The sequence below is a fragment of the Oryx dammah genome, unplaced genomic scaffold (genome assembly GCF_014754425.2).
Source record: "Oryx dammah isolate SB20612 unplaced genomic scaffold, SCBI_Odam_1.1 HiC_scaffold_29, whole genome shotgun sequence".
Taxonomy (NCBI): domain Eukaryota; kingdom Metazoa; phylum Chordata; class Mammalia; order Artiodactyla; family Bovidae; genus Oryx; species Oryx dammah.
The window spans coordinates 86,973,526-86,990,443 of record NW_024070213.1 but is presented as its reverse complement, the minus strand read 5'-3'; the positions used below and the strand labels follow the sequence as shown (position 1 = coordinate 86,990,443).

At 56.5% G+C, this 16,918-nt stretch overlaps 1 protein-coding gene across 2 annotated transcripts in view; it reads right to left on the bottom strand.

The window, feature by feature from the left end:
• The window catches only part of KCNH3 (potassium voltage-gated channel subfamily H member 3), an 18,556-nt gene extending 1,638 nt beyond the window's left edge, over positions 1-16,918 (bottom strand). For both annotated transcript variants that reach the window (XM_040234029.1, XM_040234030.1), the window contains exons 1-13: positions 16,843-16,918; positions 15,180-15,413; positions 14,612-14,746; positions 13,421-13,554; positions 12,764-13,007; positions 12,235-12,392; positions 11,943-12,150; positions 7,540-7,821; positions 7,059-7,258; positions 6,423-6,672; positions 1,640-1,857; positions 624-955; positions 115-221 (exon numbers count right to left, since the gene is read on the bottom strand). In XM_040234029.1, the coding sequence (XP_040089963.1) occupies positions 115-221; positions 624-955; positions 1,640-1,857; positions 6,423-6,672; positions 7,059-7,258; positions 7,540-7,821; positions 11,943-12,150; positions 12,235-12,392; positions 12,764-13,007; positions 13,421-13,554; positions 14,612-14,746; positions 15,180-15,413; positions 16,843-16,918 (2,578 nt within the window). The remainder of the gene's footprint in view (positions 1-114; positions 222-623; positions 956-1,639; positions 1,858-6,422; positions 6,673-7,058; positions 7,259-7,539; positions 7,822-11,942; positions 12,151-12,234; positions 12,393-12,763; positions 13,008-13,420; positions 13,555-14,611; positions 14,747-15,179; positions 15,414-16,842) is intronic.

Here is a 16,918-nt window from a genome sequence, read left to right as displayed (position 1 = left end):
TGCAGATGGATGAGGGCAAGAAGGCATCTAAAGTCTGTGCCCTGCCAGTTTCTGAGAGAACCCCAGGACAAGGGGCCTGCTCTGCCAGCCTCCCCATGGACTAAGCCCCAGTACCTGGTCCAGGAGAAGGGCTGCTGCTACATTCTGGGCCAGACTGCCTCACTCGGAAGGAGAACTTGGGCTGGTCAGAGCCACAGCCGTCCTCAATCCCATCTACGACCCTGTGGACGCAGGTGCCAGGACAACAAATCAGTCAACAAACACCCACTGCAGTATTCTGTTTTACAGGACAAGATGCCCCACTGTTCACAGAAGCTACAAGAGCTGGAGCTAGGCCAGGGGCTTGGGGTCCCAAGAGAAGGGTGGAACACGTGGTCCCTTTTCCCCTAGGAGCTTGCAGTTTCCAGCTTGAGCGATGTGAAACAGCAAGAGTTCTGAGCAGTGCATGGCCTGAATGGTGGAGTGGGGGCAGGGAGGAGGTGGGGTAGTCAAGGGGGGCTTCCTGGAGGAGGCTGGGAGGGGTTAGCATGGAAGGATGGGCATCTAGGGCAGCAGTGTGCCTGGCTGGGGACCCAGCCCTGTCACTATCTCTGCCTGACTTCAGTGGCCCAGAGCTTGCTCACCTGGGGCTCAGATCTGGGGGCACACTCCATGGCACAGGGGGCAGGCGCAGCCCCTCCAAGCTCCGGGGGTGAGTTGAGGGGCCGGCCTCAGCCTGCAAAGCCCCTGCCCTGCCTGCCCGCCCTCTGCCTCCCAGCCGGGGCCGGGGCGCAGTTCGCCGCGGCGATAGCAGCTTGGCAGCCGAGGACGAGGAGGTGCAGCCAGGGGACAGCAGGGGGCTGGAGGGCTCATCAGCCGGGGCTGGGGAGGCTGTGGGGCCCTGCTCCCCATCTGTCTCCTTCTCCTCCAGGGTGGACATGAGGGTGTTGTCGCCACTCAGGGAGCTGGTGTCTGCCTGGGGAGAGCAGGGGCAGAGAGTCAGCATGGATAGCACCCGCAGTGTCCCACTGACCTCCCCCCCCGCCAGGTCTCATGGTCCTAGAAGCCAGGTGCTGTTTTTGTTAAAACAGGATGCAGGTGTCTCCTACCTCCTGAGGAGGAGACTGAGCAGGGGGAAGGGGTGTTTTCCTGCTGCCATCACAAAGCCACCAGCCCGGGAGGCATTCACTGTCCCTCAAAATTCTAGCCAAGCACGAACATGCTGTCCCTCTACTTGGTCTCTGAGGCACACTGAACTGTCCAGGAGGACCCGGTACTAAAAACTGGTTTGGAATTAGTGACATAAGGCAGGGAAACTCAAAAGCCCCTCAGAGTGGTCCTGGGTCACGGCAGGGCGCTCTGCAGATGTGGCCTGACCCGAAGGCACCGCCCCTCCCTTGCAGCCTCACAGCCTGCTTGTCTGGTACCAGTGGACTTGGTCAGACTCTCCTGGGCCAGGGAGAGCAGGAGAGGTGGCTGAGCAGGACGGGGCTGGGCTCTAAGGGCCAGTGAGGGAGTGAAGGGGCGGGAGAGTGTGGAGCCACCCCCATCATGCATGCGGTGCTCACACCAGGCCGTGCGCTTACACAGCACCCCCACGGACCCCCTCTCCAACTCCCCAGGCCTCCAGCCCTCCCACGCACAGACACGGCGCCCTCACCTCGGCGGGGCCTCCACCAGCACCCAGGTTGTAGCTGAGCTCCCCTCGGAGGCCCCGGCTGAAGCGGGGGGCAAACTCGGGGTACAGTGCCAGGCTCTCATGCAGCCCGGCCAGCTGCAGACACTGTAGGACGCAGTACGTCAGCCCCTTCACGTCGGCGTTGGCCTTGACCACCTGCTCACGCCGGGGCAGCTCACAGCCGATCAGGTCTCCCTTCCCTGAGAAGAGCCAGCAGAGGTCAGCAAGCCCTGTCCCTCAGCCACCAGGTGGGGGACACCTGGGGCCTCTCCAGCCAGGACAAGAGCGGTGGGGCCCAGACGCTGGCCGGCCCCCCACTGCCAGCCTCACTGGCTTCTCAGAACAGCCCTGTGGCCCGGGTGCTCAGTCACCTTTGGGGTCAAAGCACTGTGCTGAAACACCCGAATTTTAAGTCTAATGGTTCCCAAGTTGGATGTGGATCAGAATCCTCTGGGAAAGAAATCTATCAGATTCCCCGTACAGAATCGTAATATCTATTGGAGACCGCACAATTGTTTTTAAGCCCCGTGGGTGATTCAGGTGGAGCGTGTCTAGGAACCAGTATGTGGAACCAGCAAGTTAGTGCTGTGTGCATGTTGGGGGGAGGGAGGGTCACATTATTGCACCAGAACCTTGGTGCCTCTTCTATATGGCAGATCCTATCCTGAACTGAGTCTGTGGTGCTTTCTCCATCTTACCAGAAGGTGTCAACGGAGGGGTTCCCCACTACCCAAGTGAGACTGCCACCTGGCTGACAGCGATTGTACAATGGCATCAGAGTCCACACCCCAGTCTCAAGAGATGTTAAATTGCAGGGTGGAGGGGGGCTTGGAGGGGGGGAACATATGACTTAGAATCAATAAAATAGGATGTCTCCAATCAGGGACACGATGAGGGTTAAATAAGTTAGTGTAGATAAAGTGTTTGGTCACATAGACGGTCGGTCAGAGTTCATTTCCTTCCCTTCCCTCTTGACAAGAACACCCTATAGCTGATTCCCATCAGGGATGGCTGGCCACTGGGGCTTGGGCAGAGCACTCATGGCCCTCACAAGGAAGCTCAGCCCACAGCCAGACATTTCACAAGATTAGACAGCTTTTCCTCATCCGTAAGGAAAAAGATGGCTTGCCGCCACCCCCGCTGTGGGCTGCCTCCCGCTGCCAGCAGAACTCACTGAGCTTAAAGGCCTCCTCTAAATGTTCACGGACTTTTGCTCAAACTTAAGTGTAGAACGCATCATCGTTAAATCTTATTTTCTTGGCTCCCGGCCATCCTTCTGGTTCCTTCTGAGAGCTGTTTGGATCTCAGTGTGATCATCTGATGAATGAGCTCTCTCTCCTCATGTGTGTCATCTGGAAATAGGATAAGGATGTATTTCTTGTTCTCATCCAAGAAGGGAGAGAAAAACAAGAGATAGGACAGGACCAAGGATGGAGTTCTGTGCCACTGGTCTCGGGGACCAGCTTCCGGCTGACCTCAGCCAGAGCTTCCAGCTCAACTCATCAAGGCGTGTGAGGTCCTCCCCACACCATCCCTCAGCTCATCTCCCTTTGTCTTGCCTCCGTCCTCCCCCATAACTAACTTTGCATGCTTAGCTGTTAGTTTATACACAGAGGTAGGGGCCAGAATTGATACTGCTAGACATGCGTGAGCCTTAGCTGCCAGGAGCAGGCAGGAAGCACCTGCATGTTCAACTAAAGAGGCAGGTGGGTGAAGGCAAAGCAGAAAACCAGGCTATCATGAAGGCTAGGGAGCCGGGCATCCATCAGGGCATCCAGCGCAGCCAAGTCAACAGAGGAAACCGTCCATCTGGAACATACGGGCAGGGTCAGGACAGATCAGAGGTGGCGTACGTCCCAGCGTGGAGAATTCTGGAGGCAAAGGCAGGACATGGGCAGCGGCCCTCCTTGAGGCTGCCTTCACACCAGACACGGGCATTCTGAGACCTGGTGCCTGGCATCAAAGAGGGATTCTTGCAGGACCCATGCCAGCTGCCAGCCACGCTGCTTCCTCAGCTCCAAGCTGAAAGCCATCTGCTTAATAATCCACTGGACAATCTTGCTTTGGAGTGACCAGTTTGCAACTGTCAAAATCTGCATTTTTGCCTTTCTGATTTATCTCCAGTTCCTCATAATTTCTCCCGGATTGCCAGCCATACGTGAGTGGCCATAATTCCATTTGCTCAGGGTCCTGGCATTAACTGCACATAGGGCCAGAAGTCAGACTTGTGAACAATGCCTCTCTCAGTTCGCATGGTATTTCTTTCTTCTGTTCCTGTTGGAAGGCCATCCTCAGAGGGGAGAGGATGGCCACACAGTTGCTGCTGGGCATGCGGTTCTCCAGGTGAGTGACAAACTCCAGCCTCCCAGGCAGCAGCAGCCGTCCCCACAGGGAGTGCACAAGCGCTGCTGCCTGAGGACTGGCTGTGGTCCGGGCACCTTCCATCCGAATGTGAGGCCCTCTGTTCCCCACAGGGACCACAGCGTGCCCACAGCCCCGGAGCCTGCAGCCCCATGTCGCCCACCACCCTGAAATCGCGCCCTTTTTGCGGATGACTCTCCCCAGAACAGAGCACTTAAGAGTGCAACATCTGAAGCCTGAGGCTGAGAGTCAGCAGACCAGGTTCCAGCCCTAGTGGCCTGCCGACTCGTTAACATCTCAGAGTCTCAGTCCTTCCGTGCAGAACAGGAATAGCAATAGTTTCTCCCAGCTGGGTTTTGTGAGGTTTGCGTGAGTTGAAGCATGTAAGGGCCTGGATGCAGGGCTGGCTCCACTGTAGGACCCCTGGGGCCAGCACTGTTACCATATCGCTTCCACAACTGCAATCTCTCCCTCTTTATCTAAGGGACTGATCTAAGGATCAGTCTTTTCTCTTGCCAAGAAGGGAAATGTATTTGGAGCCTGAGCTCTGTTGTCACCCATCTCAATCCCCGCCCTGCTCTAGGAAAGTAGCATCTCCTGTTTTCTAACAAAAATGGCATACAAACACACATACAGTCGATTAATCTTCGACAAAGGAGGCAAGAATATACAATGGAGAAAAAACAGGCTCTTCAGCAAGTGGTGTGGGAAAGTTGGACAGCTGCATGTAAATCAATGAACTTAGAACACTCCCTCTCACCATACACAAAAATGAACTCAAAGTGGCTCAAAAACATAAGACATGGCACCATAAAAGCCCTAGAAGAGGACATGGGCAAAACATTCTCCGACATAAACTGTACGAGTAATGTTTTCGGTCAATCTCCCAGGGCAATAGAAAGAAAAGCAAAAATAAACAGATGGACCTAATCAAATACCAGCTTTTGCACAGCAAAGGAAACCATAAACAAAATGAAAAGACAACCTATGGAATATATTTGGAGAAAATATTGCAAATGATATGACCAACGAGCTTAATTTCCAAAATAAACAAACAACTCATACAACTCAACAACAACCATAATCACAGCAAAAAACAACCCGATCAAAAAATGGGCATTAGAACCAAACAGACATTTCTCCAAAGAGGACATACAGATAGGCAACAGGCATATGAAAAGATGCTCAACATCACTACTTGTTAGAGAAATGCAAACCAAAACTACAATGAAGTACCACGTCACACTGGTCAGAATGGCCGTTATTGAAAAGTCTACAAACAACAAATGCTGGAGAGGGTGTGGAGAAAAGGGAACCCTCCTACACTGTTGGTGGGAATGTAAGTTGATGCTGCCACTATGGAAAACAGCATGGAGATTCCTCAAAAAACTAAAAAGAGAGTTGCCAACAATCCCACTCCTGGGCAAATATCCAGACAAAACTCTAATTCAAAAAAATGCAAGCCCCCCTATGTTCATAGCATTACTGTTTACGATAGTCAAGACATAGAAACAACCTAGATGTACATTGAGCAATAAATGGATAAAGAACAGGCGGCGTGTATGTATATATGTATATAGGAATACTGCTCGGCCATAAAAAAGAATGAAATAATGCCATTCGCAACAACATGGGTGAAACTAGAGATTATCATACTGAGTGAAGTAAGTCAGAAAGAGAAATGCCATATGATACCACTTATATGTGGAATCTAAGCTATGACACAAATGAACTTATCTACAAAACAGAAACAGACTCACAGACACAGAGCACAGACTTATGGTTGCCAAGGGGGAGGGAAGACAGGGGAGGGAGGGAGTGGGAGGCTGGGATCAGCAGATGCAATCTATTATATATAGCATAGATAAACAACAAGGTCCTGCTGTGTAGCGAAGGGAGTATATTCAATATTCTATGATAAACCATAATGGAAAAGAATATTAAAAAGATTGTATATATATATATGTATAACTGAATCACTTTACCATAAAGCAAAAATTAACACATTGTAAATCAACTATACTTCAATAAATTAAAAGAAAAAAAATAGCGTTCATGCCTCCCTTTTTCCTGCCTGAACACTTTCCAGCACTTGCATCTTTAGCATTTGATTTTTCCCCCTTAACAGGAAGTGCTCCCCTCCGTCCACTCACAGACCAAAGGCCGGCCCTTTGGTCTCAGTCCGGCCTCCCGAAATCCACGAGATGAGGTCACTTCTTTGTGTTGCCACCTGGTGGTCACTGGGTCCGCTCTGAGCTTTGCTTAGGGCTCCATGGCTGCTACCGACCCCACCCTGTATGCCCTTCCCTGGTGGCCTTGCCCACATCTTCTCCCTGCAGAAGGGACCGTGGTTCCACCCGCCCCGCTCCCCAGCCCTGGCATCCTCCATTTCACCCTCACAAACCTAGGATGGCGAGCACGGTGCCGCCCTTGAGCACCTCCATGGAGCCAGAGCAGACAAAGTAGAGGGCCTGGAGGGCGTCGCCCTGGTGGATGAGGTACTCGCCCGGTGTGCAGAAGGCGGGCCGCAGGGCCAGGGACAGCGCCCGCAGGCAGCCGCGGCTGGCCGCCTCGAACAGGGGCAGCTGCAGGACCTCCTTGTGCAGGTGCATGGCAATGTCAGCGCGGAGCTCGTCCGGGAGGCTCTGCAGCAGCTGCGGGTGGCACCAGGTGGGGAAGGTCAGAGTGGAGAATGGGGGCAGCCTCCCGCCAGCCCTTTCCACCCGGAGAGCCTGGGGAGCAAGGGGAGGCGTGGGAGGGACCGGCCTCCCTCCCCTCCAGCAGCCCTGCTTTTCTCCACCAGGCCTTGGGCTTGGACGTCAGTGAGCAGGGCCTGTAGATCTAACGATGGTGGAGAGGGGCCTCCGAGCCGGCTTGGCTTCCTTCTGCTCCTCCCCGCTGTCTCCCCAGGAGAGACGGAGGCACGGAGGTCAGAATGCTGCCTCCCTTGCCCTCCAGCCCGCTCCTCGGAATCTTGGGCGGAGCGCACGCTCCTGGAAGGAGCAGAGGCTGGAAGGGCCGGCCCTGGAGGCCCGCGCACCTCTGTAGTGTCGATACCGTTGTTCACCGCCCAGGTCGCCTGGAAGTACTCGAGCATGCGCTGCTTGAGGGGCTTGGGGATGCGGTGGATGCGGATGTAGTCGCGCAGGTCGCGGGTGCGGCTGTGGTACAGAAAGCGGCGGGCGTACATGCGCTGGATGATGGCCGTCACGTTCCCAAACACCACCGCGTGCATCAGGGCTGGGGAGGGGGGCAGAGGGGTCACCTCCAGGACCTGCCCAGCCCGGCCTGCCACGTGCTGGACACATCTGTCCCCCCAGCTCCTACTCCGCCCCCAAGCTAGGAGAGGTACCGGCTGCCGGGTGGCCTCTCCCGGCCCTGGCCTCGGGCTCCCTGTTCCTCTAAGGCAGACGCACCTCGGGGAAGGACCTGGGGACCCTGCGAGGGGTGGGGAGGCCGGGGCCCGACCGAGGTCATGAGTATGGGAGGGGGCCCTGGACCAGAAGCGGGGCAGGCCTCACCGCCGATGAGCATGGTGCAGATGGAGAAGATCTTCTCCGTGTCCGTGTTGGCGGACACGTTGCCGAAGCCCACGCTGGTGAGGCTGCTGAGCGCGAAGTAGAGGGAGGTGATGTAGGCGCTGCGCAGTGAGGGGCCGCCCAGGAGCTCGGGCCCGGTCCTGTTGGCCTCGCCGAAGCTGCTGCTACAGTTGTCACTCTGGCCCGAGCTGTTCCCTGCGGCGGGGCTCCGGCCCACCAGGTAGTAGGGGGTCTCCAGTCGGCGGGCCAGCTCCTGCAGCCAGCCTGGGGAGAGAGCAGGATGGCGCTGGTGCACTGCGGGGACAGGAGTGCCTGCTGCTTCCCCTGGGGTGAGGGGGCACTTGGCTGCAGATCCACCCTCATGCTTCTTCCAGGTGCGGTCCTCCTCTGCCAGCCTTGCACACCCCATCCTCCCTTGACCCTCACCAAGACAAGCCCATGAGGATGAGACTGTCATCTCCCCAGACGGTGTCTCTGGGTGCCGAGCCTGCAGTGAGGAGCGCTGCACCCTCCTCCCCACAGTGGCACTAAACCCAGGCAGTGAGCCCAGCTAGAGGGGGCACAGGGGCTGGAGGGCTCGGTGTACCAGCCACAGCCTCACTCCCAGGCCCCCCTCCTCTGCCTGATCCTCCTAGACTCTTCTCACTTTTTCTCTGAGCTCCGGAAAGCCATCCTCCATTCAGTCCCATCCTGCCCCACAACCACACACACCACCCAATCTCGTGCACATGTTCTCGAGCACAGTGACACAGATGTGTGCCTATACCCCATTGAGGCTATAGCTGTGCTCCACACAGTCAAGAAGACAAGGACACACATGTGAGCACAGTCCCAGGAGCACAGCTATGCCTGTGCACACTTGGGAGAGAGACAAGGACACACAGGTGCTTGCACACTGACTCCCAGGTAGGAGAGGGACACACCTGCATGGACATGAGCACACAGGTAAGTGGACACAGAGGCTCTGCACACACACAGACACAGGCCAGCCAGGGACACTGCAAGGAGAATGAAGATCACCCCAGTCTCCGCATCAACCCCACGTTCTCTGGTTAGACCTTAGAGGGAGTGGGACTGCGTAGTGGTGTCTCTCAGGAGCCCACAGCTGCCCAAAGTCACTCAGTCCTGCTGGAGGGATGTGGGAATTCTAAGGTGTTAGATGAAGGTCCCCAGGGCCCACAGAGGCCCCAAGAGTCCTGGCAGAGGTGGGGGCCACGGAGAGCCAGGGAGAAAGGGCAGCTCTAGCACAGGGGTCCAGAGGGTGGGCTCAGGATCACAGGCTGCAGTTGGACCCACCTTTCCACGTGCCCCTCCCCAGGCCCCTAGTCCACACTCACCCTAACACCACACACAGAGCCCCCTGTGGTCCTCACACCCCTCCTCTCACCCCCAGCTCTTCATTCAGTAACCTCACACATGTGCCAGGAGCTGGGGGACCCCCAGGAGCTTCCTGCAGAGGAAAAATGTACCCAGCACCTGAGGGCCCTGGGGTGGGGCCCAAACCCATGTGCTAGAGTTAGACGACTTCCTGAAAGAGGGGGCACTGGTGCTTGGTCTCGGAGGATGGGTGGTTTTGAGATAAAGAAACTGAGAGGGGCTCATTCCTGATCTAGGGAAAGGCCTGGACTAACCTAGATCTGGCGACAAGTATAGACAAGTAGCTTAGCTTAGCTAGAATGTGGGGTTCACGCTGGGGAGCAAGCTCCAGGCTGAGGAGTTGGGGGTATATGTGAAATCCTGAGGCAAAGTGAGGACTTGCCCTCCTGTTATTTGAGACGTGAGAACACGAGGAAGTGCACAGTCGTTATTTAGGTGGCCTCCGAGGTGAAGCCCGTTGCTGGGGGAGGGGGAGGGGGCTGGAGGCAGGAGAAGGAGCAGGATGAAGGGAGGAGCCCCTCCTCACTTAGTCTTCGTCCTGGGGCGTCCACAGCCTCTGATGCTGGTGGTGGGATACTGCTTCTGCTCGTGGAGGGTCAACTGCAGGGGCTGTTCTGAAGGCTGATGGTATTCCTATTGAGAAATGTCCCCAAACGACCTCCCTCAGTATTTAGCACCATCTTTTGAAAATCCAGCCCATCTCCACTGGGCTAATGGGACTCTGGGGTGGGAACGCTGTGTCCACACCCAGGGCAATGCAGGGGCCCAGAACCAAGGCAAGGAGGCGGAGAGAAGGCACCTCCCACCAGACAGAGCTGGGCCAGCAGGGGGCGCCACTATCTCCAACGGACATCCCTACCAGGGTGGATTTCAGCCCGCCTGGGTGTAGCTCCCACCGTTAAGGGTAGTTTCCCTGGAGACAGAAGGGGCAGATGCAATTGTGAAGGACTTGGAAATTCCCCTAAAGTGAACTAGTGTGTGTGTTAGTCGCTCAGTCATGTCGGACTCTTTGCGACCCCACACACTGTAGCCTGCTAGGCTCCTCTGTCCATGGGATTCTCCAGGCAAGAATACTGGAGTGGGTTGCCATTCCCTTCTTTAGAGGATTCCTGACCCAGGAATCAAACCTGGGTCCCCTGAACTGCAGGCAAATTCTTTACCGTTTGAGCTACAGGGAAGTTCCTAATGTGAACTAGTACCAGCCCTAAACTGAAAAATCCTCTGGAACTTAGGGTTCAAGGTATGATCTGCAAAACAGTCAGAAAGCCCCCTACAACCCCCATTCTCTCCATGGAAGGGTGCAGAGCTCCTCTGGGAGCCAAAGGTGCTCTTCATGTCATCTCAGCAACCCCTGTGAGGTGGTCAGAAGGGAGCAGCCACATGGACGCAAGACTCAGGTGTCTGGATCCGGCTGGGGAAAGCAACTGGCCCCAGGGATTTGCAGAAGTCTCAAGAGACTTGGGTTCGATCCCTGGGTGGGGAAGTTGCCTTGGAGTAGGAAATGGCAACCCACTCCAGTATTCTTGACTGGAGAATTTCACCGACAGAGGAGCCTGGCGGGCTAAAGTCCATGGGGTCACAAAGAGTCAGACACAACTTTGGGGTCAGGGCTTTGCGTCACTGTTACTGATCTCCCAATCCTCTGACCTCAGGGCTGCCTCTGCCACAGCCTCCCTCTGGGAAGGGCAGGTGCCAAGGAGCTGACACTGTCCAGAACATTCTGGTTCCTGTGCTCAGCAACTAGAGCTTTGGGGAATATCCAAGTGGGCCTCTGGGCTACACACCAGTCTCCATGGGCTTTGTGAACGGGGGAGGATTCGCAGAGGTCTCCTCATCCCCGGGCACTGATCAGAGCACGTGTCTAAGGCCACCCTGGACTCTGGGTGACCGACCCCAGAAAGGAGCAGGTAGTCATAGGGGGGCGTCTGAGCAGCTGGCCTCTCGCCCACTGACCGGAAACGGGGCCTAAAGGCCAGTTACCAGGAAGTTGCCGGAGGGCTGGAGGGTGTGGGCGGAAGAAGGTGTGTTCAATTTTGGAACAGAATGGTCTGGAGATAGAGAGGATGGAAGCTGAGATGTTCACGCAGTGGTGCCAATGCAGTCGCCCAGGGAGATCAAGGCTGGGGAGGGGTCTGAGGAAAGCCCGGGGCAGGAGGAGGCCTCATCCTGGGGCAGAAAGGTAGCTGGCAGGGTCAGGTGCTCTGGGGACTTCAAGGGGATAAGGGTTTGGTCCCAGAAGGTCACTGCGACCTGCAGGGTGACATTTTGGGTTGAGCGGTGGGGGTGGAAGCCCTCCTGGCAGGAGTTAAGTCGTGAGTGGGAGGTAAGCAGAGGGAGGAGCTGTGAGCGTGGAGGTGAAATGAAGGAGAGTGAAGACACTGGTGGGGCGCAGGGAACGGCTGCATTTCAGGCAGGGGGAGGCTGACGCGGGTGAGAGAACATGCTGCTGGAGGTGAAAAGAGCGGGGAAGGGGCCTTAGGAGCCACGGTGGTGGGGAATGAGTTTCCAAGAGATTGGTGGGAAAGTGCCAGGCATGCGAGGAGCCCCTGACCATGGGACACCATGGGAGAGAGGCCTCCTGAGAGGGGTGGGCTTCCCAGGTGGGCAGGGAGCAGAAGCAAGTGCCATAGGCTTGGCCACGAGGAGGCCACGATGGGTGAACAGCCTCTCCTAGGCAGCCTACCAGGCTTTTTCCACAATAAGGGGCTGCTGGAGAGGGGCCCTGCCTTGAGGGGGAAGCTCTGACACACTCCCCTCTACACATACACACCAGCCCCCGTCTCCTCCTCACAAGCACACACAGACTTGCACACACGCCCCAGACACACAACTGTGAGCATGTACACATGCAGGCTTGCACACATCTCTCTGACACCTTGTATCAGCTCACAGATGTCCCCTGACACACACTTGAACTCACATTTCCCTGACACACACACCCTTGAGTGAACAGATTCCTTGGGCACATGTGTACACACACACACACGCACGCAAGCAGCCTCCAGTACCGATCTCTGGCAGCTCCGAGGCACTGCTCTCAATTTCCCGCTGGCCAATGTAGAACCAGACGCAGGCCACCCAGTGGGCGAGCAGGGCAAACACGGCCATGAGCAGGGTCAGCACCACGGCGCTGTACTGCGAGTAGCGGTCCAGCCGAGGGAGCAGGCGAAGCAGCCGCAGGAGTCGCACTGTCTTCAGCAGGTGCGCCCCGAAGTACTGAGGTGGGGGAGGCGGGGCGGTCACCCCAGGGCGGGCCTGGCCCATCCCGCCCCCGAGCCCACCCAGCCCAATCGCACTGACCACATTGACCTTGAAGGCGTGCAGCAGGTCGAAGGGCAGCGCTGCAATGACATCCAACAGGAACCATGTGGTAACGTAGTGGAGGCAAATGGACTTGGGGGCAAACACCACCTGGCCTGACTTGGACACGAACGTGGTACGGAAATTCAGCACAATGTCTGTGGGAAGTCAGGGCGGGACTCAGCGTGGGTTGGGGAGGAGCCACACTTTTCTGGGCCCCTGGCTCAGTATGTGACACTGGCCTGGGCCCTTTATATGCATCGTCTTAGTTTTCACAGTAACTGCAATGGGCAGGTACTGTCACGCCAATTTGATGGTGGGAGAAACAGGCTTGGAGAGGCTATGACTAGGTTGCGGTCAAGTGACCCATTAGCAGTGGAGACATATGGAACCTAGGTCCTATTTTAAAGGCCACAGGTCATAAACAAAGGGAGGGCCAGGGGGACAGCAGGGGGCAGTGGAAGCCATGCAGGCTATCCCCACCAAAGCCTGAGGGTCACCAGGGGTGGGACGCACAGAGTGTACATACCGAGAATGAAGAGGACCTCCACAGCCAGGTCGCAGACACTGGGGGGGCCGCGGGCGGCACTGGGCTCCCGGGCTGTGCTCACGCACACGCTGTAGGGCACGGTGACAGCCACGTAGAGGGTGGCCAGCAGGATGAAGCCATCCCAAGTGGCCCTCAGCGCCCCACAGTGCAGCAGGATGAAGGGCGACTTCCGGATGGCGGCTACCTTGTACTCAGGCAGATTTGGCTTCTCCCCAAACACCCCCTAATGAGAGGCAGGGCAGGTCCAGGCAGGGAGGACAGGAAATTGGCACAGGCTGAGTTTGGATAGAGTCTGGCCTCCTTTCTCTCCCTGCATTCTCAAAACCACCTCCGACACAGGTTTTAGAGCAGAAGACTGAGCATTGGGGAGCTCCAGTGACTCAGCTGAGGTCACACAACTGCTTAACAGAGGAGCCAAGACTGAGCCAAGGGCCATCTGACTCCAGGGTCCAAACTCCTCCTTTTATCTTTGACAGCTCAGGCAGGTGACATTCTCGCCACAACTCCCAAAATGCTAGTGGAGCCTAAGTGGCCCCCTGAGCAGTCTCTCGGTGGTAGGCTCCATTCCCTTTCTCCATCTCCTCAGCCTGCCCCCACAGGGCCCCCCTCCCACACACACCCTAGCGCACAATCCACCTTATTGAGCTTGTGCTTGCCCTTGGGCTGCTTCTGCAGGTGCCCAGACAGGTGGTAGAGCACAGCCCGGCTCCGTCGCCGGTTGGCATTGAAACCTTTGGATCCAGCCCGGCCATATCGGCGTCGGCCACCACCTGCGAAAGAAGAAGGGCTGGCAAGAAGGACGGAGAGGGGCACGCACACACTTAGCCCTGGGGTGTGGGGGCAGACGCCTGGCACTGGCCCAGGAACTGGCTCATTGACTAGTTAGACTGTTCAGAGCTGGGGCTCCTGCGTTTCTCACTTCCTAGAGTCATTTGCCAACAACCCCAGCAACGAGCAGTGCTGAGGGTGCATATGGACCCTCCTCCCAGTGCCTTCTTCTAGGAGGAGGTTTGGACCAGGGCAAGGCAGGAGGGGATCTCCACTAGGAAAGGCCTGAGAGAGGAGTGGGAAGATGGTACCCAGAGTGGGGGAGTGCCGGGCTAGCAGGAGGCCATGGGGCAGAGTTGCTGCAGCCCACAGCTGGGGGATGGGAAGAGTATCCCAGCATTAGCAAATGGCAAAGAGGCCTTGGGGCAGCTTCCGTTAACAGCTCTGTGAGCTGTCCAAAGGGCACTTCCAAGCCCTGAGAGGATGCAAGAGGGACTTAAAAGAGGGTTTTGGCTAGGGCTCCCCAGACAGGTTTGTATGAAGAAAAGGAACCAGGTGGGCCTCCCTAATCAGTGGGAAAATGGTACTTCATGGACACTAGTGGAATGTGTTTTTTTAAGTTTCTTAGTAAAGTTGACTTCAAAACTCCAGCTTTGGGGACTTCCCTGGTGGTCCAATGGTTAAGACTTTGCCTTCTAATGCAAAGGGTGTGGGTTCAATCCCTGGTCAGGGAGCTAAGATCCCACGTGCTTGATGGCTAAAAAACCGAAACATCAAACAGAAGCAATGTTTAACAAACTCAATAAAGACTTTAAAGATGGTCCAAACCAAAAAAATCTTAAAACAACAACAACAACTCCAACTGTCTCAGCAAGCTTTCCCACCTGGGCCTGCAGAGATGAGAGAGCCACAGGCTTCTTAGCCAGCAGAGCAGGAGTCAGTCAGTGTGGGTAGGGTGGGGAGCCCTCAAGCCCACACTGGGTGCTATGCCCCCCCGCCAGGCTGAGGTACCCAACAACCCAGGCAGAGCAGCCAGATCAGCGGCCCCTGGGCACCCACCTGACTCCTTCCAGCTGTCAGGCCCCCCTCGGTTCTTGGTTTCACTGATGTCCTTGTGAGAGACCAGGAAGAGGGCCACCTCCCCTTTCTCATTCTTTATGGGTATCACATCCAGGAGACACCAGAACGGGAGCCCTGGGCATGAAGACACAGCTCAGCTCCCATTTTCCGTGTTGCCCAAGACGACAGAGGGGCCATTGACACCCCTTAGTTAAGGCACAAGCCAGCTCCACTTAGGACACTCAGGCTCGATTGAGCAGGGACAGGGAGGGCAAGGGAGAGCAGAGCGGACATTCAAACATGTGTGTTCAGAGATCTGTCCTGCTAAGTAAGATGGGCAAATTCTTCTGCTGGGGGAGAAGGTGGAAATCCAAGTTGGTAACTAGAGGACCAGCTGAGATTGCGGTGAGGACCGAAGAAAGGTGGAGAAAAACGAAAGGGGAATGTGGGAAGATGGGATGAGACGGGGAGATGAAGATGGGAGTGAAAAGGAGGGACTGTGGATGGGGTGGGTGCCAGGCTGGGTGAGACCAAGAAAGTAAAGCAGGCTGGCCAGATGGCCCCTCACCACTCTTCCGGTACAGGATCAGCTCAGCCTTGAACTCCTTGTGCTCATCCAGGGCCTTGCGAATCTGTTGGCGGACGAGCTCACTTGTGTCTGGCCCATAGAGGAAGGAGCAGGCGCAGCCCCGCTGCATGACCTCGGCCCGGGAGAAACCCGTGAGGTCACAGAAGCCATCAGAGCAGTAGACCACGGGGAAGAGCCCCGCCACCTGGGCGTTGCCCAGCACGAAGTTACTATCTGCAAGAGAGCACCTCTCAGAGGGGGTGTGTGGTGAAGGGACACAAGGCCTACTGCCCTCCTTTACCACTGCCTGCCATCAAAGGAGGGTGTGTGACAAATCTTGGGACTCCTGCCTGTGAGTATTTGGGCTGGGGGGCTGGGGGAGGGTTAGGACAGGAGCTGTTCATGAACTGGAGTTAGGGTGTCGCCTGTGTGTCAGTGCCCTGCAAGGACCCATTCTCAGCATCGTGTGTGTAAGTGTATTTGAGAATTGGCATACCTGAGCCCTGAGGCTGGTGAACACAGCCCTGTGTGGGTGCTCTGCTCTCTGGAGTGTGAGCTGAGCAGCTGGGGGTAAGCAGTGGGACTGAGGATGTCTGCAGGAGAACTGCAGGACCAGTTCTAGGACAGCCTCAGCCCCACCCCAGCCTCGGCCGGCCAGGTTTGCTCACCTGCCAGGTGCTCAGGTGGGCTATTTGGCTCCTCCCATTGAGTCTAGCTGGGAGAGGCGATTCGAGCCATCATCTATTCTGCACTCTGTCTGAGCCCCAGCTGCCTGACCTGGCTCGGGAGTTAGTGAATGTGATCCACAATGGGAGTGTAAGGGTGGTAGCTGAGCTCTGGCAGCCTGGAGCCAGGAACGTATTGCGGGGTGGGGGGCACTGAATCAGCAGGCTACGGGAGCCAAGTGCAGGCAAAGCAGAGGGAGAAGGCTGAAGGGGTCCTCAGAGAGGGGCTTCCACCCCCTATGAGGAGCCAGAGACTGAGGTAGAGAGCTGGGAAGCCCCACCGGGGCGGGGGGGGGCCCCGGGTAGTTTGAGGGAGGAGAAGGAAGGGAGCTCTCACGACTTTCCAGGGCTCAGAGCCATAGAAAACCATAATTCAGAACTCTGGTTGCCTTCTCCAAACTTCCCCAGTCTTGGTGGGAGTCACCAAACCTGTCTATTTGGGGATAGACGGGCTCAGTGGGTTTAGGCAGTGAGGTGAGCTTGAACCAACAGTGCTCTCCGGAGACCGGTTTACTCTATCTTGGTTTGCAAACCTCTTTTCTAAATCAGTTTTTTAAGCCACCCGGCTGTCTCTGGACGCTTCCTTGCCTCACTCCCCAACCTGCCAGTTCGAGGGTAGTCGATGGGACAGCGCCAGACGCAGGGATGGGATAGATTAGATTAAGTAGCTCCGGGTTCGCTCCCCCAGGCACAGACAGCATGCCCGGCTCCCAGACTGAGAGTTCTAGTCATTTCGCCTGGCCTGGGGCAGCGTTGACTTTGAATTTTTCAGAAACGGCATCTGAAAGGAGACGGTGGTCCCAGCTTAAAGTGGGGCTCGGGGAAGGGAAGGCGAGAGCAGGAGGGCTCCAGTCTGAGATGTCAGGGTACCGGACTAGAGGGAACCCTGGCTAGGGACAGCTGGTCCGGGAGATAGTGGGACGAGGGTCGGGACTCACGCGTGCCGTCGAAGCGCGTGGCGATGGTGTCCAGGAAGGTGTTCTGCGGCGCCAGGAGTCCCCGCATGGCCGGCAT